General features: G+C 36.6%; 4 protein-coding genes across 11 annotated transcripts; all 4 read left to right on the top strand.

Annotated features, from left to right (window-relative positions):
* The first annotated feature begins 3,192 nt into the window (after nucleotides 1–3,192).
* On the top strand, nucleotides 3,193–8,791 carry LOC103343379 (cadherin EGF LAG seven-pass G-type receptor, putative (DUF3527)). 8 transcript variants are annotated; one of them, XM_089046155.1, is made up of 6 exons: nucleotides 3,193–3,552; nucleotides 3,646–3,744; nucleotides 4,441–6,303; nucleotides 7,373–7,456; nucleotides 8,002–8,091; nucleotides 8,317–8,791. In XM_089046155.1, the coding sequence occupies exons 3-6, from the start codon at nucleotides 4,573–4,575 to the stop codon at nucleotides 8,431–8,433; spliced, it is 2,022 nt and encodes a 673-aa protein (XP_088902281.1). In that variant the 5' UTR covers nucleotides 3,193–3,552; nucleotides 3,646–3,744; nucleotides 4,441–4,572; the 3' UTR covers nucleotides 8,434–8,791. The 8 variants fall into 8 exon arrangements, 6 of the variants coding, with proteins under 6 accessions (XP_088902281.1, XP_088902280.1, XP_088902282.1 ...); XM_089046154.1 differs by having other exon boundaries at nucleotides 3,193–3,744; XR_016124192.1 differs by having other exon boundaries at nucleotides 3,197–3,744; nucleotides 7,991–8,091.
* Nucleotides 8,792–9,902: 1,111 nt separating this feature from the next.
* LOC148919987 (putative inactive histone-lysine N-methyltransferase SUVR1) lies at nucleotides 9,903–17,239 on the top strand. Its single transcript, XM_089045363.1, has 11 exons — nucleotides 9,903–10,027; nucleotides 11,627–11,869; nucleotides 12,006–12,050; nucleotides 12,190–12,450; nucleotides 12,637–12,888; nucleotides 13,080–13,340; nucleotides 13,548–15,017; nucleotides 15,101–15,363; nucleotides 16,648–16,714; nucleotides 16,808–16,858; nucleotides 16,948–17,239. Exons 2-11 carry the CDS (start codon nucleotides 11,681–11,683, stop codon nucleotides 17,038–17,040), a joined length of 2,952 nt encoding a protein of 983 aa, XP_088901489.1. The 5' UTR covers nucleotides 9,903–10,027; nucleotides 11,627–11,680; the 3' UTR covers nucleotides 17,041–17,239.
* A 4,715-nt stretch (nucleotides 17,240–21,954) lies between these two features.
* Nucleotides 21,955–24,706, top strand: LOC103323927 (Ribosomal protein L14p/L23e family protein). The gene is made up of 4 exons (XM_008225949.2): nucleotides 21,955–22,099; nucleotides 22,608–22,892; nucleotides 24,281–24,322; nucleotides 24,433–24,706. The coding sequence occupies exons 1-4, from the start codon at nucleotides 22,087–22,089 to the stop codon at nucleotides 24,513–24,515; spliced, it is 423 nt and encodes a 140-aa protein (XP_008224171.1). The 5' UTR covers nucleotides 21,955–22,086; the 3' UTR covers nucleotides 24,516–24,706.
* A 520-nt stretch (nucleotides 24,707–25,226) lies between these two features.
* LOC103323933 (acid phosphatase 1-like) lies at nucleotides 25,227–26,353 on the top strand. The gene is made up of 3 exons (XM_016792161.2): nucleotides 25,227–25,627; nucleotides 25,761–25,970; nucleotides 26,063–26,353. Exons 1-3 carry the CDS (start codon nucleotides 25,227–25,229, stop codon nucleotides 26,238–26,240), a joined length of 789 nt encoding a protein of 262 aa, XP_016647647.2. The 3' UTR covers nucleotides 26,241–26,353.
* The last annotated feature ends 84 nt before the right edge of the window (nucleotides 26,354–26,437 follow it).

The raw sequence follows: 26,437 nt of genomic DNA, 5'->3' as shown, positions 1-26,437 counted from the left end.
CATTTCAGTCTGCATTTGCCCAAGATTTTTAGCCCGCACATGCCCATGCCCAATTTAAGATTCAGTTTGGTCCCACTGATCCCCCAGGCCGGCTACCAAATTTGAATATTTGAATATTCACATTGCAGGGAATATTGTTGGATGGAAGAAATATTGTGTGAAAGCCGGTGGATGAGTCCATAGACTTGTATGGATTCTTACGCAAGCTCACACTAAATATGTCGATATGATCATTCGAGTTTTCAATGGATATGGGGTTGAATCAATATGTCTCGATATTAGTGTGCGTGGTCTAATTCTTTATATATCAACTGATCACTCGTTACAAATCTGAATATGAGATTTTAATATGGTTCTAAACGAATCAAATATTTCAACAAAAACAACTCTTCTATTTGTTTTGATTCTAACAACCGTATTAGATTTAATCAAATGGAAACAAAAATAGTTATTATCATCATATTGCAGGGAAATTGTTAACCAAGTTTCATATAATGGTGCCTTAGGGTTGCGATCATATATTGATTAATTGAGCAAATGTAAAAGCTTTTCCATGCACAAATGATAATGGAGGATAGATGCCATAGAAAAATGCTAGTCTATAATCACAAACACCCAATTCTACTAGTGGTAGTGGGGATGCCGTTAGCAATTTCATTTGTCATATAACTCACTACCCATAATTCCACTGCAGAAAATTTAGCCTAGTCTAGAGACCACCAACCACCATCTATTGCTATTACAAGAAAAACTTCCCACCAACTAACTATATCAATCTTGCTCGTGACTAAATTGCCTTTAACAACAAAAAAGCACGTTTTTCGACAGTGAAAGGGTTTTTTTCCTTCCCCAAAAACACTTTTCTTTTTTACCTTTTGTATCCGACTTTCGTAGTAAGTAGTTGAACTTCACAAAAATGCATTTTGTGGTTTGGAAAAAAATTTGTGCTTTTATTATCCCAATTTTTTTTTTTTTTAAAAACCACTTTTAGGTGAAAATATGCTATCGAGACATGTATCTAACCAAACAATTCAAGTTAGCTATTCTCTTTAGTCTAATGGTATTTCTTTTTCTAATATTAAAAATTGTTCAAACATCAAATATTTGTCTGTCGGTGATAAGAAAACAAAGCTAGGGAAACACTTCTCTATCATATGTTGTAATAGAGAAGTTTTACTCATCAAATTAGTTCTTTTTGTTTGACAAAAAAAAATATTTTTTACACTGAGATAAACAACAGAACTACACTACCATAATGGAACAATCACAACTAGATATCATTTTTGCATCCATGTAAAACAAATTTGAGACCTTCTCTAACTAAGCGGAGATAACTACCGCTACACAAAAGACTAGTTGATCCTCAAATAAGTTCTTTAGACAACACACTCTGTTTTACATTAGATTATTATTTAGGAGAGATCTAGACAAGGGTAACCATAATTAATTTGGTTGGTTTTGGTTTTTAGTAGCCATGATGAATTTTATGATTGCAACCTTGCAACCATTCAATGCTGGAAATAAATCTTTTGAGGTGATGGCCGATCTGATTTTCTGAGTGAGTTGAAAGATGAGATTTAATTTACCCGCCGCCTACATAATAAATAAGTAGGGGAGGAGAATATGAGCACATTAAAGAAACTAACTTGATTAATAATATAATAATAAATATAAATACTATAAAAATTAGAAACAAATAAGAGAATGTAATGTATGTAGGTGTAGGTATGTTTGTATTTGATCATTTCCTACGCTATATGGCTCTCTCTCTCTCTCTTCACATGTCCAAGTCCAAGAGACCAAGTCGTAGCCTTGTGGCAATCAAAATTCAAAGCAATGAAAACAAACCAAATTTGTCTGAACTTGAACCGAATTGCCCAATAATAATTATTAAATAATAATAATAATAATAAAATGTGAACAATTTAGCTGATGTGGCCTTCTCCTATTCGGCTACTTGTAGTGGGGGCCACCCTGACCTACTAGTGGAGTTCTCTGGCTCTCAGTATCATGCGCACCAGCTCACCCTCTAAACCTTTTCCCTCTTTATTTTTGAACCATATACCAATAGTAAAGAGATAAGTTCGTACGCATTATACACTCAAAGTGTATATTATATTATATCTTCAATTCAAATTCTCAAGTAAAAATATTACATTACTTTTTACTTGTGACTTTTGGCTAATTGCAAGGTGTGTGTGTTTAAAATTTTATATCCAATACCAAGTCTTATCTTATATGATAAATTTCTTTGTTAGTATAATGACCAATATCACTAATTAATTTGGAAGTGCTTTTGGAATGGAAAATGTTACTGACTATGTTTGATATAACAATTTAAAAGTACTTTTGGGTTCATAAAACCACTTTTTGGAGGTGGTGCTTCATTTTTTAAAATTAAATAGAAACTTCATTAGATAAATTTCAACGGTATAATCAAAGACATCAACAAGATATCTAAAATACCAATTTCAAGAAGGCAACAAACTAAAATGCTAAAAACAAAACTAACGCAGACAAAAACCGCACCAGCTCACATAATCACAATTAATCATAAATCCAAATAAAGCCCACAAACTCAACATAACCAAAACCTTAAATCAACCTATGAGTCTAAACGAACCCTATCACTACTACCTAAAGAAGTGCCCTCACGACCACACCCACCATCGCATTCATAACAGATATGAAGAAAATATGATTTCTACCGATCTACCTGTGCATAAGAGTGAGAAGGTGCTTCTTCATGAAACATTTACAATTGGATTTATAACAAAAATTTCAATGCTCTTCTAATAAAAGCAATTTTAATAAAAACGCTTAGGAGCAAAAATGTTTTCTATAAATGTAATTCCAAATAGGCATATTCTCAATGTTGAAAGATGTCTATGTTTTAATCATCGAACTCAATAGATAAAAAAACAAAAACTAGTAAGGCCACTAGCACTCATTACATTTCATATTGTCATGATTGCGGATTACACGTTGGGATAAAAATTCACATTATCAATGATCAAAAGATAGGGTTAACAATGCGACATGTTCTTCCTCAACCGTGAATATATTGGGTAAGTTTTCTTCTAACATAAAATCAACAAGGCACGCAATTTATAAACTTTTTGTTAAGCATCTACTTTTGTGTAAATTTCTTTGTCAATGTAGTGGCTCAGAAAATGCAAGAATATGAGGTGGGGCCCGCCACAGTTGAACCCGGGGCTTCGGTAGAACTAAACAAGTACCCAAATTCAACCCAGAAAACGTGGCTTACGAATTAAACCCACTTCATCCCCCACCACGCCTCTTGGTTCAGTTCAGAGGGTTTTTTGTTTCAGTTTTTCAGACCCAAAACAAATAAAGTTCAGTTTTTTTTTTTCAGGCATTTCTCATAATTTCTTTCGTTCTTTCTTCAATGTTGCCTAAAAACAGTTGTAATTTTTTCTTGAAAATGAAAAGAAACAGATGGCTTGGAACCTAGAATTGTGAGACGTGTGATCTCATTAGTAGTGGTGGTGGTGGCTCTTGCTTATCTTTGCTTTTCCATGTGCTTAGCTGGTTGTTTATTCTTCTTCACTTGGCCACCTTTTTTCCTTTACTTTCTTTTTGGTGGTTCCCCATTTGACCTTTCAGTCTTCTTTGTGTTTAAAGTGTGCGGTTGGGACAACAAGCTCAAAGTTTGAGGAGTAAGAACAGTGTTAAATGCATTGCAAATAAGCTGCTTGCTTCTTCTTGGATCCAATTCCTAAGGTAAGAGAAAAAGAAAAAATTGGTCTTTTTAGTTTTTTTATTATGTATATTTTACATTGTTTGAACTTTTCTTCTGGGTGTCTGTTTATTATGTTTTATGGCCACTTTCTGCCTCTTTTTAAAATATTTTATTCATCTTTATCATAGGCCACTTTGTTGGTTTAATTGTGATTTTCTAATGTTGTGTTGGATTTTCCTTTCTGGGTTTTATTTATATGGAGTTAAGATGTATAAAGATCAAATCTTTTTGTCTGTCTTCTTCTTTCTCAGTTCTTAGAGAAATTGTACCATAAACAGATGGAAATTAGGAATTAAGTTCTTTCTTTTTACTGAATTAGGAGCTATGTTGGGTTGGTGGGAGATTTTTTGTTGTTCCTGTTTTGGGTTAGGGAGAAACTGTATCTAAGTCACCAAGGGAAAGTTAGAAAACTGTGGAAGATATAATTGCAGTTGGTTTTGATAGCACAACAAATAAATAAAAACCTCCAAGCTTATTTTTTATGATTGTGCCTGGAGCCTAATGCTTCACGCTTCAGATTTTGAAAACAATCTCCCAAGCTTGATTTTGACAGCTTCGATCAATTTCTGGACTTATCTCCGTAGCTTCTGGGTTGGACAAACTTCAAAGTTTCCAATTGATGTCATCTTAAATTTGCAAATTGATAGCTTATGCTTACCGCTTGTGTTTGTGTTCAGGTTTCTTGCAAGATAAGAGTTGGACAGTTATATAAGGCTGTCTACCACCAAGTCTATATAATTCGGTTTGAAGCAAAATATAGGGAAAAACTTAGCTGCCATTAATGTGTGGTATTTAATTGGGGTCAGCAGATGGATGATAAGTTAGTAGATGCTCAGAAAGATCACCAGGGACAAGACGATTCATTGCATAGATTGAGCAAGGAGCGGGAATTGTCAAGAAATGGTACTTTAAAATCCTCTGGGTCAAAATTGAAAAGGTTAGTCACATGGTCAAATCCACAGCATGCCCTAATTTCAAATGTTAAGTGTTCACAAATTAGTAAATGTTGCACAAAAAGTTCATTGTTTCCAAGTGCTCTGGGCTTGGACAGAAGGATTCCAAAACATATACTGAGCTTAGATGAAAAATTTCGTCGTCGTTGCATGGAATTGATTCATATTAGTGCATCCAAAGCTACCCGATGCAGTGCAGTTGTGAATTTGAGCTCGACAAAGATTGGTGCTTTGCCTGAGAGCTTGAATGTGGCTAAAGTTAGAAGTGGAGATACATGTAATTCTACTAGGTTTGTTTTAGAATGTCCATTGGCAGCTGGAGGTGGGAGTGTAGTGATAGGCCCTGCAGGACAGTGGATTGTAGGTACAGTTATGGGGAGCAAGAGCATGGTGAATATATTAAAGAGCCCTTTGTTCCACCAATTCGGTCCCCTCGGTAGCAATACAGACTTGACAAGAATTAATACAAATGATGTGAAAGGCTCAATATGCTATGATTTTACAGAATCTCCTGGTGGATTAAGTTTCTCTTCTTCACCGGTGCTAGAAAAGGAAACACCAAATAAGGGAAGCCATAAAAATGGATCTGATACTGGCCACAAAAGGTTTGTTTCTCTGTGTAGTACAAACTCTGCGTGTTCTGATCAATCTTCTGCTTCTGCTCTCGCCACTGTTTCTCAAGGAATGCTTCAATGCACATGGAAGGGAGGGAATCCTCATTTTGTTTTCTCCACAGATCAAAAAAGGGAGGTCTATGTAGCCAACTTGTGGAAGGTTGAGTCTGAAGAAGATAAGACTCTGGACTATGTATACTTGTTCCATTCAGGAAAGGGTGGGCAAAAGGACCATGAAATTCAAGATGGTGAGTCACAGCTCGTTGGTAAGATGAAAGTGAATAATTTGGTCTCGCTCTGCTCAAACAATTCAAAGATCATGGAGACTGAGTTTGTTTTGTTTGGTGGTGGTATTGAGATGCATACTTCTAGCCATAATCTCAGGAAGAGTAAGGGGTTATCAAAGAAGGTGGCAGAAGTATTCAGGTCAGGTCACTCGTCCAAACAAAAAACCTCCTCCAAATTGAGTGGACCAATTTCGAAACTTGAAAGTTCTTCTCGGGAGTCGTGCCTAGATACAGGCAACAATCAAGATGCTCTAGGTCTGCCCAATTTATTAGAAGATAATCTCCCTCCAAATTTTGAATTGGCTGCCATTGTTGTCAAAGACCATCTCCCTGATGATCGTAAGGAGGAGGCTGGAGGTTGGGGTTTGAAATTTTTAAAGAAAGTTGGAGTCAAGAAAACTGCTACTGTGGAAGCCTCAGTCCCTATCGAATGTTGTCGAAATAATGGTGATTGCTCTACCAGTATGGATGTTCTAATCCCAGCAGGTCTTCATGGTGGGCCAAGAACCAGAAATGGTGGTGTTTCAAGTCTAACTGAAAGATGGAGATCTGGTGGACATTGTGACTGTGGAGGTTGGGATCTGGGGTGCCCACTCACAGTACTTCAAACCAAACCAAGCAAAGAAGACATTTTCCCTCAATCGGACACTCAGGGCGAGTGCAAGTCATTTGATTTAAATCGAAAGGTATGCCAATCTCCTACCTCACTCCCTTCCCCCTTTAGTTTCTTACAAATTGAAATACAAAATGTTGTTGAGCAAGTATTAAAATTGACCACATCCATACATGTTTACAAAATTTGTGTATCCGGTGCTTGGTCTGATGAGTTAATGTTTTTGGACATAAGATCTCGGAATCTGGAAAATAATATTGTTTTTGCTTGAAAACGAAGGATGAAGTGTTTTTTATGACTTACCTGATGGGAACTGAAACATGGTATTTTATACTTCGAGCATATTTTTGTGTGATGCTAAAGCTATATGGTTCTTTGCAAGGCTACAGAATGTTAGTTGATGTTAAAAATTATCCAGGAACAATTTGTCACATACTTACATCTATTCGTACTTAACTTTTGAGCATTTATGCAATTATTTGAATATGTATTGAGATGCTTTTCTCCCATTTCAATTCTTCAGGGTTCAGAACATGGCCCTCCCACATTCAGGATGTTGAATGTCCACGATGGTTTATATTTTGTTCATTTTCAACCAACTATGTCCATTCTGCAGTCCTTCTCAATTGCAGTAGCAATTATCCATACACAGAGTCCCACTCTCCGACCAAAATGTACAGGAGTTTTAAGTACCAAAATCCAGGGTTGAAATTTGTGTAGTAGTTGTAACTCTCATACTGTATACAGCAGTGGGCAACTTAAATTATATATGTATGAATACATTGGAATCCAGATGTTTTCTGTTGTGTTTTATGGTTTACTTCAGTTACCCTGATACAGTGATATCAGACAGTTTTCTGATTCTAGGTTAGTTTGTATTGGTTGGGATTTAGTCCCTTGATTCTTAGGCCAGAAACGCTTGTAATCTGCTCATTAGTATTGAATGTACGAGATTTTGATATAATTAAATTGATAGCAAATCATCTTGAGGGCAATTAGCAACGCTGAAATTGGCATTTTAATAATTTTGCTGAGATCAATCCGAACTGGAATTTAATTCTTAGACCAAACCCTGCTATCATAATTTAAAATTTTCGTCTTCTGCATACCTCCACTCCAGCTTTAGAGCGTTTGATTTGCAGCTTGTTAACATGCTTGCTGTGGTCGCCGCTAGTTCGTTCATGACCATGTTCATGCGTGGAATACATCATTCTAGTGCTCACAAAGTAAGTTTCCTGGATCTTATCTTTTGTTTTCATGTTTTAATTACAGGGATTACATTTGACATATTAGATTGTTTTATATTTTGTTCACCCACTAGGTGTTCATCATATACTCAAACATAGTTGTCTAGCTTAGCTATAAAAAGTGATAGAGAAGAGATTGAGACTAAATAATCGTAGTAGTCCTCTTCATAATCAGAAGATAAAGTTAGAAACTTACCTATAGCCTCCTAAACCATGTTATATCAAACCATGGACCTGACCAGTTATAAATGATGGTGGCAATTTAATTAGATGCGTCAAACATGCCTGAAGCACGTTTGTTTAACTTCAAATTTCCTAGCCTAGATAGAGAAAAAAAAGAAAAAAAGGATGAGCAAAGCAAACTAACCATAGTGGACAGTACAATAAATCCACATAGCCATTCTATAAAGGGAAAAAGAACAAGAAAAATATTTAACTTTGTAAAAGTATTATCAAATCATCATGTATGCCGGACCTTCTTTTTTTTTTTTTTTTTTTTTTTTTGGGGTCAAGCATGTATGCAGGACCTTGTACTGGAAGTATATGGGAGTAAATTTCAGGTAACCATTCTCCAGCAGGCGTTTCACTCCTACCCTGCGTGTGATTACTTTAAGGTTAGTGGAAAGGTCTTTCATATAATTCATTCCGTATAGTTCTACGTAGAAGCAGGTCAAGAATTCTGGATTACTGTAAAATGTCTCAATTGCTGATCTACTTTAACTAATAATCTGAACATTAAACTTGTATATTGGCATATTTCATGGCTGACAGTTTCCTTGAGAAAATTTCCCCTCGCTGGTATTGTAATGATGACTGTCACGTTTCTTGTGGTGATACAGATGCATAAGTACAAGTGTTTGAGTATCTTGATCACAGGGCTGGTAAAATTGTGGTCAAACCGAATGGAAGGCTTAACAGATGCGGGGTTATTTGCCTCCATATTGATATGGGGTTGAAAGAGATCGATGATTGAACTGCAAGTATTTGGTTAAACCAGGCAAGCAAGGTGTTTCAGGAAAGAGATGGAATTTGATTTTGTCTGCAGGCTGCTTTTCCATTTTTGTTTAAACTTGTGAGGAGCTCTTTTGGTGAAGTTTTGGTGCATCATTGGTTGCTTCTATGTCAGTTTCAATTTGTGTTTGTTTTGAATCCTGACAGAAGTTGTTCTTGGCATGTTATGCCTTTACTTTATTTCTAAGCGGTTGATATTTGTCCCAGTACCTGAGTCATTCAATCCTTATAAAAAAAACCCACTGTAAATGCAAATTGAGACTCATTTTAGTCTGTCTGATAACGTTTGCGTTTCTTGTTTCATTCTTTCTGACATGGTTGTTTTGAATAGACTAGAGAAAAGAGAAATGGTTGCCCACCTACAACGCTGTTACAACGACAAGTTGAAAACGAAAAAAGAAAGATGGAAAGCATTGTCCTTAGAAGTAAATGAAGAAATGAGAAACAAATTGTTTATAGAAAAGGATAAGAAAATAAATAGATATATCCGACCATTTTTCTGCCCCTTTACCATCTTGCTTCTTACTTTCCTCTAATTTTCATTTTTCTGATAAATATTTACTCAAATGACTCCTATTCTTTTTTTGTGAAATTACCATACTATTCTTTCATCATTCCATCCTCATTTTCCTTTTATGTTTTAGAAGGGCTAAAAGTTCGAGTCATAAACGTGTTTCTTCGAGAAGCACACGTATTTTTTGTATAAAGAATTTCACCGTGTTCTAATAAAGTTTTTTCTAATCAAAAGTTTATAAACAACATATATGAGCTTAGTTAAGTTGGGTAGAGTGGATATGCTCTCCACTTTGCACCCGAGTTCGAATTCCCTCCCTATAATTTAGATTAAATTAAAGTAGAATATCACTAAAAAAAAATTATAAACCAATTACATATAAAAGCAGTACCAAGCTGACGGATGGTTGTGACTAAAATTAGCCTCATAAATCAGTCCCTTTATCTGTGTTGGATTGGACTTCTTTTATACCTGGATTGGGCTTTAGTCACACAAATGGGCCTTATGACCCATATTTAAGAGGCAAACTTCCAAGCCCATGATCCCTTCGCCTCTTGTTGGCTGACCAATTGTACGTCCACGTGGCACAATTGTTCTCCGCCATATGGCACTCCAGGATGGAGGCGTATCTTGACCTTTTACTCTTTTCAAATTGATTATGTGACACGTGGCAAGGCTTGACCATTTTGGTCCCACACTCCAGGTTTGGGACGAGGTTGACAATTAAATATGTCTAAATAACATCATCCCGAGAATCTAGAAGCTCCCTAATTAATTATTTAGCAGGAGGTTATTTTGATATTAGCACGAGGTTATCATTTTTGCTTTGCTCAAGATATTTTTTTTTTACTTTTTTGTCTGCATTTGATTTTGGGGTACAAAAGAAGGCGAAGAGGCCAGGGAGCTTTTTCACCTCCAACTTTTTCACTCGACCGTACGAGATGGAAAAACCCTAGAGCTCCCTACAGCTTCTTGGACCTTTGGTCTTCAAACCAGCACAGCAGCTCTGTCTTGTAGTCTTAGAGGTATATATTTACATACCACGAAATGTAGCTACATTTTTTATCACTCTCTCTGTTTTTTTCACTATCAAAGAAGAAGAGAAGGTAAAGAAAATTCCAAAAAGGATCAAGAAAACAAAATGGGTTTTTGAGTGGCATAGATCTGAAGGCCTTAAGAACATTTTCCCATTTCATCTTATCTGTTTAGCAACTCTCACCTGGGTGAAAGGTGACTTTTTTATATGATCAGGTTTGAGATTTTTACGAGTCTTTGAGATTTTTTTTGTTTTTAGGGGAGATGATTTTAGATATGCTTTTGAAAGCAGAAAAAGAAGGTGTTTTGAAAATTTTGGTTTAGTGTGACATGTCCTGCGGTATCTTTCATATGCTTGTATTTAGCTATTTCTTTTGGGTGAATGCTGTATGGGAAATTTCTATTTTCTTATTTTGTTTTTCGATTTCTCTAACTAGCTTGCGAGTCAAGTAATCATTTTTCCTGTTCATTTCTGATGCTTTAATATAAAAGATCTTACTTTCTCTCTTTTCGGGTATTTTGCTCTGTATTTCATCAGTTTTTTCTTTAGCTTCAACCTATTGCTTTTCTTATTCAGCTTCAATTTTTTCTCTTTTGAAACAAAAAACCCAAGACTGTTTTTTTGTTTGTTTTCTCTGCTGCAAAGAGAATGAGAAATGCACACTCAACTTTCCTTTCATTTCCCCCGCTTTCTCTCTCTCTCTCTCTCTGTGACTGTAAGTTTTTGACGTTATCTGTGGTCTTTGCATTTGGGTTGTGCATCATGTTTTGGATGTGTTCTTGTTTGCTGATGATGATGGACTGTTGTAGCCTCGAATTTACCTCCATCACTTATGCATATATAGGACTTGTCCTGTGTACTATTGAAAGAAGAGGCCTTTTGCCAGTTTCCTGTTTGTCTTAATTTCTCACTGTTTCAAATGTTGCTGCTTTATTTGTTTACTGTACATATTGATCGGGGGGATGTTTATGAGTCCATTAGTCGTGTGCTTTTGTTATTGTTGTTGTTTTGATTATTTATTTGAGTAAGATTTACAAAATTCAGGTTTCCTTAAATAATATTCTGCTGTCAATGTAGAACGCAAGCTGATGTCTAAAATAAAGAAATTTTTTTAAGTTTTCAAGAAGACATTGAATCCTTTTCCTTTGACTGAGTTAAACATGGGTGGTAGTATTAAGCCTTAGTCTTTCAATTTTTAATATAATTAACCCATGTGAGGAAATTTGGGTAGTGGCTGTCCTGTCAGTTATGTGGGTTTACTAGCTGATCTGAATTTCAAAATTAATTATTTTTCTTTTAATAGCATCTACTTATGCTGGATATGGACAACCAGTGATAGCATTACTACAGTTATATAAGATGATTCATTTTTGTTCTGATGGCATCCATGGTGATCACACCTTGGTTAAATTTTTTGGGTTTTCTTGGCTTCCTAGTTCCCTGCTTCATTTTGTTGACAGTGGTGTTATTCATTGCTTGCATAATAATTCAGTCCACCATGAGTGGAATATTAATAAATAATTTTCCAATTTTGGATCCGTTTTGTTGATTCATACCTGTCACTTATTCCACTATTCTGCATATGAAGGAAAGGGAAGGGACACACCAGCAGATTGACCCATCGGAAAACTTTAACTCAGTGATGCCACCAAAAAAGCACACAATTGCAGATGCCTGTCGTGTAATGAAGCGTTATGGCATTTCGGGAGCCAAAACAAAGGCAGCGCTTAAGGAACTTATAAAATTATATGAAAATAACTGGGAGCTTATTGTAGATGATGATTACAGAGTACTGCTTGACGTTATACTGGACAAGAATTCCAAGGAGGAGGTGCATATTACATATGTGTTAATATCTGGTGTTTGGTTTGTTCAATGCTTATTGGTTTCCTCTGTATATGAGGTTATACTTTGTATTCTCATACCTTATCCTGTTTTGTCTGCTTACAATGGCTTTTTTCAAACAGAGAGTGGAAAGCAAGGAAAAAGAAACTTTAATTCATGAATCAAAGGTGACCTTTTTATTTTCTGCTTTATTGTATAGATTCTATTCCTTATCTACCATGCAGAGAGCTATGGGATATATTGCTTTTTTCAATTTCATTTGAATTCTTAATTTAATGTTTTAATATATGTGTCTTTTCATACCAGGGAGTGAAATCCAAGAAGAAAGAAGCTCCATCATATGATAAAACTGAAGCTGTTGAACTTCCAACCCAGAGAGTATGCACAAGACAACAGAAGAGACAGGCGTTGTACCTCTCCAAGTCTTGCTCAGACGCAACTCCATCAAGACAGGCACATCCAAGTGATGATGATCTGTTGTCAGATTCTCCATTTGAAAATAATCAACCACCATTGAGAAGATATTCAATGAAACAACAGGAAGCTTCTTCGATACTTGAATCAGAGGTGAGGATCTTTTGCTTTATCTTATAGAATTTACTCCTTATTTTTGTGTTACAATCATTTGGAATTATTATTGTGGTGTTTCATGTCCTGCTCTGTCTACCATGCAGGGGAGATCTGTGGGAAAGATAACTTTTGATTTGCATGCTTAATTTAAATGTTTTAAGATTTCATGTATTTTCGTACCAGGGAGTGAAATCTAAGAACAAAGAAGCTCAAACTGAAGATGCTGAACATCCAACAAAGAGATTATGCACAAGACAACAGAGAAAACAGGCATTGTCTCAGTCTAAATCTTCCTTGGAAACAACTCCATCAAGAAGTGCATATCCAAATGATGTTGAGCTGTTATCAGATTCTTCATGTGAAGACCCTCAGCCACCATTGAGCAAATATTCCCTGAAACACCAGGAAGAAGAAGCTAGGATACGTGAATCAGTGGTGGGCATCTTTTTCTTTATCTAGATTTTACTCCTTATATTTCTGTTACAAATATTTGAAATTATTAGCGTGGTGTTTCATGTCCTGCTCTGTTACCATGCAGGGCTGATCTATGGGAATAATCACTTTTTTTCCATTTGATTTGCATGCTTAATTTAAATGTTTTAAAATTTCATGAATTTCTGTACCAGGGAGTGAAATCCAAGAACAAAAAAGCTCTATCATATGATAAAACTGAAGATGTTGAACTTCCAACCAAGAGATTATGCACAACTCAGCGGAAAAAACAGACAGTGTCTCTCTCCAAATCTTCCTTGGAAAAAACTCCATCAAGAAGTGCACATTCGAATGACGATCTGTTTTCAGATTCTTCATCTGAAGAACTTCAAACCCTATCCAGAAGGACTGTCCTAAGACGTCAGGAAGAAGAAGTTTTGATTCATGAATCAAAGGTGAGTACGTTTTGGTTCATCTTATTGATTTTTTGCTTATATTTTTTCTTACTATCATTTCAAATTATGGTTGTGGTGTTTCATGTGCCATAATGCTGCCTCTCACCTACCATGCAGAGGAGATCTACAGGACATATAATTCTTGTTTCAATTGCATTTGCATGCCTAGTTTTCAGTGATGTAACATTAAATGTATTTTTGTACCAGGGAGTGAAATCTGAGAACAAGGAAGTGCCATCGTATGACAAAACTGAAGTTGATGCTTTTTCAACCAAGAAATTATACACAATACAACAGGAAAAAAAGTCACGTCCCTTCTCTAAATCTTGCATGGAAACAGCTCCATCAAGAAAGGCACATCAGAATGATGAAGATATGTTTTCAGATTCTGAAGAATCTGAGGAATGTGTTCCACTATTGAGAACTAACCGGAGAAACCATGAAGAAGGCGCTTTAGTCATTTGGAATAACTTAGATCCTGTGCATAGCTGCAATCCAGGGGTGGCAGAAAATCTCAATGTGATATTGTTACATGATTCTTCATATTATGATGGTTGTAATGCTGATGATGGTGAAGACAGCTCAGGGTTACTGGAAGTGGAACCATTGAAAGTGGACAATAGAGATAGTGTTTCTGATTTATCACAGATGGATGTTTCATCATCTCCTCCAACAGGAGAGGTGAAAATTCCTTTGATTGGTACCTCTTCTCCACAGCATGATTTCCATCTGCCAAATTGTGATGCAGCGGTAGAAGTGGCGGAAGGGAGATGCATAAAATCATATAGGAATGGGGAATCCCATTTGGCAATAGAAACTAATTCCACTGTTGATAAAAAAACAAGACTCAGAGGTTCACCGGATTTAAAAATTTCCAATGCACAAGATGTTCTTGCCAGAAAAGATGATTACCAACGCGATAATTGTGGTGCTCCAAGTTTTCCTAGTGAAGTATTTGTATTTCAGAATCTTATCAAGATTGTACCCCATATACCAAAACATATAGTTTTCAGTGGATTTGAATGTCTCAACCACTTAATTGGTTTTACAACTGAGGACATTGAGAAAATTTGTGGTGAAAGTGGAAAGAGATTAAAGGTTCTCCAAGGGCTACAATCTTCAAAATTATGCAAGGTGGAGGCTGCTCAGAACCACCATTCTTCACTTGGAGTTGTAAAGTCCTGTGTTTATATTGATGACATAACTAGAGGTGAAGAAAGAGTGAAAATTTCCCTGGAAGATGGAAGAAATGTTGAAGATCTGCCAACCTTCTTTTACATCCCTCAGAATTTAATTTATAAGAATGCCTATGTGAAATTTTCACTTGATCGTATATCTGATAAGGGTTGCTGTCCGCATTGTTATGGGGATTGTCTGGCATCACCGATACCATGTATCTGTGCTATTGAAACTAGGGGTGGGTTTGCTTACACACCCGGGGGATTGGTCAAGGACAAGTTTCTGGAAGACTGTATATCTATGAAACAAGAACCTAAAGAACACCACTACGTATATTGTAAAAAGTGCCCACTTGAAAGCTCTAAGAACAAGAAGAGTCCTGTGGCATGCAAGGGCCATTTATTTCGGAAATTTATGAAGGAATGCTGGTCTAAATGCGGATGTAACATGAACTGTGGAAACCGGATTGTTCAGCAAGGCATTACTGTGAAGTTGCAGGTTAGTTTTTTCTCTGTGAATGTCAGTTGTGCCCCTTAGTTATGTAATAGCTTGATATAATGCTGGTCTATTATATGTTTCAGGTGTTTTTGACGCCCGAAGGAAAAGGGTGGGGCCTTCGAACACTGGAGGACTTGCCAAGAGGGGCTTTTGTCTGTGAATATGTTGGAGAGATAGTTACCAATACAGAACTATATGAGCGAAATATGCATAGTGTTGGTAGGAAGCATACATGCCCGGTGCTACTAGATGCAGACTGGGGTTCAGAGGGTGTCTTAAAAGATGAAGAGGCACTTTGCTTAGATGCTACACTTTATGGAAATGTTGCAAGATTTATCAATCACAGGTGTAAATTCCATACTCTTATACATATGTATCAATCACAGGTGTAGATGCCACACAAGCACACAAACATATAAAAGTCACCTTTCACTTCTCCCTTCGACCCACATAAATATTTTTTTGATAGTAAATTTTATAATTTGCAGAAGAGTTATATGTTCTCTTTTATATAAATTTCAAGTAATTGTTTTCTCTGGTGTTGTTTGTGTTGCTATTCAAAACATCCTCTCCAAATGAATCTCAGGGTATTATGTCCATCACAACCAGCCATGACCCTGGGACTTGTCGTCTAGTCTCTAGTCTCTGAATTTCGAGCACTACGGAAAGCCCTTATGAAACTAAGTTCTTTTCCTGCTACCGTTAAAGATATCTACCTCTTGCAGGATATATATATCTACTTACCCTATTATAAGAGTTAACTTTGGCATAATATTGGTGCAGTATTATCATGCCATGGCCATATATAAGTGTAGTTGGATATAAACTTGCATCTGAACAGATGATAGGAAGAAAATGTGACATATTTTGTTGCTCGAAAAAGAGATGCTAGTTTCATCTTGTATGAGATATCTATATACAATATTAGTGGATACAAATATATCTTATTGTTGATTAGGAAGCTCTATTGCTTGATTAAACCATTTATCTTCTCCTCAGACTAGAAGTTTTAAGATTACATGAATTCTCAGTTTAGAGATTTTGAATTTTATCATGAAGTAACATCTTGTTGATTATCTAATCATTGACTCTACTCCTTTATTTGATTTCCAATTTGTTTTGTACTAATCTTAATTCACTATTCTTTTCTACCAAAGTTAATTGATTCGGTTACACAAGTCCAACTTCAAATTGCTTAGGGTGTCAGCATGAACTCATCTCAGCCACTCGGTCTACCCAAACTCTAATTTCTTTGTTTAGTATTTAAGTTTTCCTTAGATTACTTGCAAGTGTAGTTACTAAATTACTGTCCAGTAACTTTACATCTGCAGTTTATCTGCAAATTCAAATTTTCACAAGCAATAATAAATAATTGTACTATTTGGGGAGTCTTTCATGTGCAATGCACTTAGAGACCAGTTGTAGATATGTCTTGTTCAATTTCTGTACGTAAAATTCTTCTTTATTAGCACTACTTATTCAAGCTGTGTCAACGTCATATGGGACCTGAATGGTTTATTTTCTTCAATATTTTGATTCATGGGATAGATTTAATTTACTCTTCGCCCCTTAATTATGGTTCGTGCTAAACTTTTCTCCTCACACATCAATTGTGAATTTCTTTGGCTAGATGTTTTGATGCTACCTTGGTTGAGATCCCTGTTGAAGTGGAGACCCCAGATCATCACTATTATCATGTATGATTTCTGAGCATTTAATTGAAGCATTTCTTCATACAAGCAGGTAATGGAAGCATTTATTTATATGTTTTTATGTCTTTTATTGTGCAGGTTGCCCTTTTCACAACAAGGAACGTTGCTGCTATGGAGGAGCTCACTTGGGTAAGAAAGATTCACCAAAATCTGATAATTTTGGTATTACTATTTACTTGACATTGCTATCCTACTTTTTAATGTCTGTACTGTTGCAGGACTATGGCATTGACTTTGACGACCATCATCATCCTGTGAAGGCTTTCCAGTGTCTCTGTGGAAGCCCATTTTGTCGTGGCGGCAACCTTTAAAGTACTTCAAGCATAATTTCATCTTATAGTTCTAGCATGGTTAAAATACTACAATGAAATGGAAACCATGTCATCTTATGTTTTGTAATCTCACTGGATTCCTTTCATATAAGTATCAATTTGATTGTGAAAGGAATCCAGTGAGAATGTTAATGCCTATAATAGAATGTTTTGAAATAACATCTGCTGGAAAAGCTTTCCCAAAATGTTTATTTTCTTTGCTCCCTCTAGAGAAAAATGTATGTGAAGTCCCGCATACACCTTCCTCTCTATCTCTCTTGAGAAATTTCACATTTACGTTCGATATGGAATGAAATTTCACATTTAATCCTAACATATAAAATAATAATGCAAATTCATTGGAGGATGAAAATGTCTAATGTAGTTTCTTTCAATACTCTCATCAACTCAAGCTTTCGAACAAATACAATTGATGGCTTTTAGGCCATATTTGGTTCATGGGAAAGAAGGCTTGGGAATGAGAAATCAATTGATTTCTCATTTTTGGTAAGTGTAGGCATGAGAAATGGTTGCCTAGCACGTGGGAAAATAGGAGAAAAGTGAAGTCCTCTCCTATTGAGTTTTATTTTCCTCCTCATGGGAAAGTTTGGGAAAATAAGCTAACATTAAATGTACATTTTTCATGACCATTTTGTCTTCGTTAACAATTTAGAATTACAATATAGCATTAAATGCATTTTTTTATATTTGATTTCATATGGGTATAATTGGAAAACTAAACAAACTTTGTTTTACATTCCTACACAAACTAAACATGTGAATGAAAATAAAATTGTATGTCTTGGTTACTTTCCCAGAATTACCAAACATGAGAAGTGATGCCATCTTCAGCCATAGGGCTAAATGTAGTTCAGGACTAAAAATTTAGCCCCCCAAAATATTAATTTTTTAAAGAATAGTGCATGACTAAATTTTTCTATCTCCACCATGTAGGCTATATTTTAGAGTTCATATTTTATTATTTTGAATGGGAAGTGGAGAGTCTTTAATGATTGGTTGTTGAAAAGCATGGATGACTAAGCCAAAGCTATATTTGGCTTTGGAGGGCTAAAGTAAATGTGACCTCCAAATTTGGCCAAAATTTTATTTATGAGATGAGTTTTGCATTAATTTAGGACTATATTTGGGATATAACCCATGGCTAGAGATGGCCTGAATTTTTCATTTCTTTCAACCAAATAAAGAATCTTCCATTTCCTATTCATTGAGAAAGACATGGAAAAGTATTTCCTATCAAATCTTTTCCACGAACCAAATGGGGCCTTACAGTGTTCACCAAGGATGGAGCCACACTTCGGCTGGCCCCTAACCCCAACATTTCATAAAAATTTAATATTATGCATTTGTAATTGTTGGGAAAATATTAAAAAAATCTATTTTATTGGCCCTCAAGTAATAAATATGTGTGATGACTGTGTATGTACAGTCAGCAGTTTCACATGGTTGTCACGTGATAGTTGTTAAGCTTGTTAGAAAATTGATAGGCGATTGTTAGTTTGTTATTATATAAATATACTACTGCATGTATGATGTAATTCATTCTCAACAGAAATTAGAATATTCATCTTCTTCTTCTTTCTCTTCCTACGTCTTTCTTATCTCATTGTGTGCTTCTCTACCTCGCTTCTTCTTCTTTGTGCCTCTGATTTATGCATATTCTTCCTCACATCGGTCTTTTCTGAAAATTCTAATTTTCTCAATTTCTTGAAATTTTTTCACCACTTCTACTTTTATGGTTTCCTCTCTCAAAATTGAAAGCCTTGTCGACATGCTTACCCTTCCCTTGCTGATTTTAACTTCTTGAAGTGGAGTTATCAGATTGAATTTGTACTTCAAGGTTAAGACCTTTTCGGGCACTTTGATGGCTCTGTCGTTCCTCTTCCCAAATTCGCCATTGTTGATGAAGAAGAGAACACCTCTGAGCTTACTGATGCATATAAAGAGTGAATTCGCATTGACAAGGCTCTCTTGAGTTTGCTTATTGCTTCTTTATCCGATGAAGCCATCGAGTATGTTATTGGAAGCAAGACCGCTCGAGAGGCTTGGCTAATCTCTGTGATCGCTATGCTTCGGTTTCTCGTGCTCTGCAAACCGCACAGAAAGGTAGTGATTCGATTGAATGCTTCATTCTTCGTCTCAAACATATTCACGATCAGTTGCATGCCGCTCGTGTGAAGATATCTGATGATGATTTTACCATTGCTGCGTTGAATGGTTTACCGTCGAAATGTGATATGATTCGCACTGTCTTGATTGCTCGGGAATCATCTTTGTCTCTTAAAGATTTTCGCCCACATCTTCTTGTTATTGAAACCACTGCTGAAGCGTGTATGGTTCGTCATACTACTTTGTGCTATTCTGCCTACACCTTCTGTATCTACTCCTCCAGCTTCTGATTCACGTCATTTTTCTCATGTGTCTTATGGTCGTGGCAAGTTCAATGGAGGTCGTAATGACAATTCTCAGTTTCGTCCATTCTCTGAATTTCTTGGTGGGTCGATTACTTCTTTCAAGTCTAATGTGGTGCTGGAATGTCAAATTTGCAGCAAGTGAGGCCATACGACAGCCAATTGCTATCATCGACACTCCACATCTAATTCGGCTTCTTCTACTGTGATTGAATGCCAAAGAAGGCCCTGGAGCTTTAAATTGTTTTCAGCGATCGAATTATTCCTATCAGGTCAAGATCTGCTTTTTTCCTTTTTTATGCCTCTGGTTTTTACAAATTGCTTATAATACAAATGGCTGTATATTTGTTAGTCAACAGAAGTATGCTCAAGATCTTCTTCAAAAAGCAGGAATGGCTACTTACAGATCTTGCTCTACTCCTTGTAAGCCACACAGTCAAGTATTGAAATATGAAGGTGTTCCTTTATCAGATCCTTCTCTATACAGAAGTATCGTTGGAGTGTTACAATATCTGACTTTTAGTCGACCAAATTTATCATATGTTGTTAATAGTGTATGTCAGTGCATGACCTACTCCTTCAGACTTGCATTGGTTATTGGTGAAGAGAATTCTTAGATACATTCAGGGTACATTGGATTATGGACTTAAGTTTGCTAATGGTCCTTGGCAGTTAATTGCTTACAGTGATGCAGACTGGGCTGTGTTAACGCAGCTTTTCTTTCCTAGCCTACACGGAAGTCAACTTCACAATCTCCTCATAGCAATTAGCCTTTCCTGTGTAAATCGGATTGTATTCATGTCTATATTATTTCCTACCTTAAGTAGATATCCTGTACTAGTATAAATAGGGACTTTGTGTAATTTGTTAAATACAAGGAAATATATTTTATCCAGGCTGGATATGTTAATACAATAAGATCAATTACAGGATTTGTGGTGTTTCTAGGTCCTAATGCAATTTCATGGCAGTCAACGAAGCAAAGTTCCACAAAAGCTGAATATCGAGCATTAGCTCATACTTCAGCTGATATATCATGGATACAACATGTGCTACAAGATTTAAAGGTGTTTTTACCTCAGTAGCCAATACTTCATTGTGACAATTTATCAGCTCTTGCATTGAGCTCTAATCGTGTGTACCATTCAAGAATAAAACACTTGGATGTCAACTATCATTTTGTTAGAGAGTTCAAAAAGGAGATTTACTGGTTCATTATATACCAACTGAAGACCAAATGGCAGATGTCTTCACTAAAGGGCTACATGGTTCATTCTTTGTCACACCCTGGCTAGGTTTGAGGGGGAATAAGGAGAATAAGAGCAGTTCTAGCAGGCAACCCCTTGTCCGGGCAAGGGGGGCCTGGGCCCAAAAAGTGTTTCCAGCGGGCAAATGCAGCTAGGGCAATTGGTGGGTTGGCCCAAAGGCAATAATAGCCCGGGCTATTGCCTGGTTTGCTGATGTCGGCAACGAAATTAAAAAAAAAAAAAAAAAACTAAAAATTTCAAATTTTTTAAAATAAATACTTAGTCATATTCTTCACTTACCACGCCAAAACTCTATACAAATTCCTCTTCTTATATCTCATGTGAATAGTGGTTGCCCTTGAGTTGCCATGAAAATGGTTGAAACACCACAAGCCTTTTGCAATGTCACTATTCACATAAATAGTAATAGCCCTTGCCTTGCACTTGCCCTTTGTCATGGCAAATGGGTGAAAGTGCTCTAATGACTGTGTATGTATAGTCAGCACAACAGTTTCACATGGTTGTCATGTGATAGCTGTTAAACTTGTTAGAAAACTGTTAGGGGCGATTGTTAGTTTGTTAGATGGCTTAATCTCTAAGCAAGTATTATATAAATATACTATTGTATTATGATGTAATTCATTCTTAATATACATAAATTAGAATATTCATCTTCTTCCTCTTTCTCTATGTAGTTTTTTTCTCTGTCTTTGTGATTTCTTTGTTATGTTATCAATGTGTTGTTGACCACACGAGGAAATGGAAGCTAGTTTTGTCACTTATCTTCACAAAAATTTGTGCGTCTTCCATAAATAAGTATGTTAAAAATAATTTTTTTTTTGATTATCCTGCATTCTCTTCATATATGTTTCTTTCAATTTATTTTTTTATTTTTTATGATACAAGCGATAGTCTAACTTATACTGAATTAATCTACTTTACATGGAGATGAAACTTGGACGCCAATGGTGGGGCTCACTTCCCTCATCTGAAAAAAAAAACAAAAAAAAAGGGGGCTTAGTTCACGTCTGTACAGTGGTCGAATTAATAGTGAAGCATCAGTAATAATTTGTTTGGTTTTACTGCTTATCCTGGTAAAAATTAGAATAGGCCTCTGCCAAACCAAAAATAAAAAAGAATGCTGGGCCCCCACTCTAGAGACTACAATCAAGGACAAACCCAAGGCCCATTACTAGGCGAGGTCACACTCTTTTAAAAGGCTCAGGACTTACTCGGTATTTTAATCAAAGAATTTGGAGTGAATTGTAATTTTTGGAATTGTAACCTGGCTGAAAACCCTACGCGGCCCTCTATATATACAAGTCCAAAACCCTAATCGCTCTCTCAGTCTCGTTTCAGCAGCAGCCGAAATGTCGAAGCGAGGTTAGCTCGCCTCCTTAGCTCTCTTCCTTTGTTTCTTCTTTGCCTATGTTTCTGCTTAATTTTCTGCTTGTCTCTCATGAAAATGTAGCCCAAGCATGCTAATCAACACCGTAGATTACCACTATTGTTTATCATGTGTTAAATCTGCTTTGGAGTTTTTGAGTTCTTTGCCCACTGAGCTGTCGCAGGGAACAAAAAATGAAAGGGGTTTTGGTGTTACATTGATTTGATTCAGCAGTTTCTATGTTTACCTTCGTTTTTACCAATCAGAAATCTGTTACGAAAATCTTAATAATATTTCAGTGAATCATGTATTTCTAAGGATTGCGATGTGGGTTTGTTTGGTTGATAAGAAACCTTTGTAGAACCCTAGAAATTATGTTTTTTCAATCTTTGATACTCCGCAGATGTATCGATCTATGCTGTTTCATTTTTCCAAAAGAAATTAAATTGACCCTATTTTTGGCATGTAGTATCATATGATTCTGATGTTGATCTTCTTGTTTAGGGCGTGGAGGATCCGCTGGTAACAAGTTTAGGATGTCACTGGGTCTTCCAGTGGCAGCCACAGTGAACTGTGCCGATAACACCGGTGCTAAGAACCTTTACATCATATCCGTCAAGGGTATCAAGGGTCGTCTGAACAGATTGCCATCTGCTTGTGTTGGTGACATGGTTATGGCCACTGTCAAGAAGGGGAAGCCTGACCTCAGGAAGAAGGTCCTGCCTGCAGTCATTGTGAGGCAGCGCAAGCCATGGCGCCGAAAGGATGGCGTCTTCATGTACTTTGAAGGTCAATATCATTTTTGTTGAATTTCTCTGATTATTACTAATTGGTAGTGCAGTGTAATTGTACTGTATGTTCTGCTTCTTGGATTAAATGATAGGATAGGTCTCTTTGGTATGCACTACACTATTAAGTTCGCATTATACACAAAAATCTGCTGTGATTTTGAGTTTATTATGTGTTCATAAATTGTAGGTCTCTTTGGTTTCCTATTAAGTTCCTTAAAAAATGGAAATGGGTTTGGCTAAATATTTTATTTATTTATAAGTTTTATTTGTTAATTGTTAATGCTTTCTTTATTTTTTTTTAATCTGAAGTCTTTGCTTGTTGATTGTATTTTGCTGATTTAAACAGCATGAGAAAAAAAGGATGCTGGTTAAGCAGGGTCATGATGTGCACATAACTCCATTGGTGGATTTATGTGTGTATTATGATTTGATGCTTTCTGAAACCAGCTACATTAATGGAACCAACCTGTCGAATAATATTCGAGTGGGTTCTCTTCTGTATGGAATCTTCTCTTTCGCCATTCGATACATGTTCTTTTCCTGTGTCATTTTCTCCTACTGTTGATATGTTTCCCCAGTATTGTCCAATAATTTGCATATTCTTTGTGTTGCATGTGTAGTCTAGAGTTATTCTCACTCAGTTTCTCTACACCTTTCATACCGTGCAATGTTTGATTGCCTTTCTTACCTGAACTGCTGTACCCCTCTATCTAGATCTCCTATAGTCATCCTGTCAGAAAATGTGTCCGATAACCAGACAGAAGTCAAGTGTCCTCTTTATCTGGTAGTTGATGCTGTTACACGTCTGGAAAATCAATAGTGCCCATCGTTACAGGCGTGCTTGCATTTATGCTCACATCTGCTCCATTTGGGCACTACATATTTGTTTTGGCATTGAATTGGGATCATGTTTGTATTATTTGACTTGTATTGATTCATCTCTACATTGTGTAATGTGTGTTGCTTCTACTGTTTTTTTTTGGTTCCCATAGTAAGATAAAACTAGCTATATCGTAACCAGACAGAAGTCAAGTGTCCTCTTTTTCTTGTGGTTGATGCTGTTACAAGTCTGGAAAATCGATAGTGCCCATCGTTACAGGTGTACCTTAGCTTTACATGCTCACATCTGTTACATCTGGTCCCTACAAATTACATCTGGTCCCTACATATTAAAGTGAACGTGCATCTTGTTTATTCGATTTACAATTTGATTTTTGTAACACTCTCTTGGTTTTGTTTATCCTGGGAAAAGTTCCAGATGAGTTGGTTTCTTTGTAATTGGTTGGTGGCTGAGCATGTTTTTGGACTGGCACTCCATATTCTTTATTGCATGCATTTCACTGTTTGTCACAGTATCTTACCTATCCTATTTTTTAAAATTTGCAGATAATGCTGGTGTTATTGTCAATCCAAAGGGTGAAATGAAAGGTACAGCTTTTATTTCCTTAGTTGAGGGTCATGCAACATTTTCATCATTCTTTTCGTTATAATAAGTTTTTGGGTCAGCTGAACTAATTGGCTGCTCTCTGTTTGTTTAGGTTCTGCCATTACTGGTCCAATCGGGAAGGAGTGTGCTGATCTTTGGCCAAGGATTGCAAGTGCTGCTAACGCCATCGTCTGAGTGTTACTTTCTTTGAGCTCTATGCATAGGACTGAACTTATATGTGTTATCCGTGTTTTTGATATTAGAAGCAGGTCGCTCCTGGAATTTGACTAAATTTTTGTTTCTTGTTATTGTGGTGTTGTGCAAACTGCAGCGGATTTTGTTTGGATCTAGATATTACTATCATGTTTATTTTCAGAATTTAGAAATTGCTATGTGCCCCCCGAAGATATCCATGTTGATTCAATAAGCTTCAGTTTCTAATCGTTCTTTTTGCCCTCCAATTTCACTTGGCAATCAAAATTTCTTCCCTTAAAATTTCACTTGTCAATCAAAATCTCTTCCCTATAAATGATGCGTTCCTACTTTTACTGTCCTGATTTGGTGAGGCATTTTCGAATAATTTACAAGTCGTTTGTTATAACGTACACAAATCCTGCCAAAGAAAGCATTAACGAAAGGCCAAAAGCAAGTCGGTGCATCTAGTTTTGCCACCCTGGTCAGTATGTGGCGACAAAATCGCAATAATTCATGTGGCGACGAAGTAGTAATGTCCTAGCGAAATAGATCATCAGGCATTGGCCACCCTGGCCGGTATGCGAATTGATCGTAAAACTTAGTTCCATTGCTCCATTTATCTAACAAGACCTACTTGAAATCCACCATTTCTCTAACAAGACCTACTTGAAATCCACCTCCCTCTCTTCTTTGTGTCTTACACCAAAGTCAATGTTTGCGAGAACAATGAGCAGAAATCTAAGCGTGTTGTTAGGTTGTCTGAGTCTTATTATTTCTGTAGCAGTAGCAGGGCCAGAATGGAACATTTTGAGTCACAGAACCAAAGATGGACTGAGCATCAGCTTGAGAAACTACTGCGAGAGTTGGAGGATGAATGTCGAGCTGCACAACATCAGAGAGTTCCAAGTCGTGCCCGAAGAATGTGTTGGCTACATTGGAAAATATGTTACTTCAACTCAGTACAAGGTGGACTCGGAGAGGGCGATTGAGGAAGCTATTGTGTATCTGAGCACCAGCCGCAATTTGGAGAAAGATGGTAAAGATGCATGGATTTTCGACATTGACGATACGCTCCTTTCCACCGTGCCTTACTACAAGAAGCAACATTTCGGGTAAGCCTTTTGATATGTTATTCAAAACAAGCAATCTGATCACGTATAAAATATTTATGGTGGAGATTTACGTAACCCATTGGAGGATTGAACAAAATTGTTGCAATTGTTTTTTGAACAAAATTGGAAATAGGGGTGAGAAGTTGAACCTGACTTCTCTGGAGGAATGGATGAGCCAGGGCAAGGCACCTGCTCTGGAAAACTCACTCAAACTCTTCAATGAGATGAAAGCCAGAGGGCTGCAGATCATTTTGGTTTCTTCAAGGAGGGAGCATCTCAGATCAGCCACAATTGACAACCTTGTCAATGTTGGCTACTATGGATGGACAAGTCTCATATTGAGGTCTCTGTCTCTCTCTCTCTGTCTCCCTCTCTCTCATTAATTAATTAATTTGTTTCACTTGAATATTTGGAAAATTCCATTTGGGGTTGCAGGGGTCCTGATGATGAATTGATGGGGGTGCAAAATTACAAGACTGAAGTGAGAAAACAGTTGATTGGTGAAGGCTACCGCATTTGGGGCATTGTAGGAGATCAATATAGCAGTATTGAGGGGCTTCCAAGGGCCAAAAGAACATTCAAACTTCCAAACCCATTGTACTACGTTTCTTGAACAAAACCCAATATTGTACTTTTCATTCCCTTATTTGAAATTGTTCATCCAATTCAATTGCCTTGAAATGAAGCATTTTATATGGAAAAAAAAAAAAACCATTTGATGGGAAATGTTGTTAACCAGCCGAAATTATGATCATCATTGGTCAACCTTATGTGAGAACTGTGTGAAGGCCCATCCTTTTTTTTTTTTTG

This window comes from Prunus mume, linkage group LG2 (genome assembly GCF_029339155.1).
Source record: "Prunus mume cultivar Tortuosa linkage group LG2, ASM2933915v1, whole genome shotgun sequence".
In the NCBI taxonomy this organism is placed as follows: domain Eukaryota; kingdom Viridiplantae; phylum Streptophyta; class Magnoliopsida; order Rosales; family Rosaceae; genus Prunus; species Prunus mume.
The sequence above is the reverse complement of the archived record's forward strand: the minus strand, read 5'-3'. Positions and strand labels throughout refer to the sequence as shown.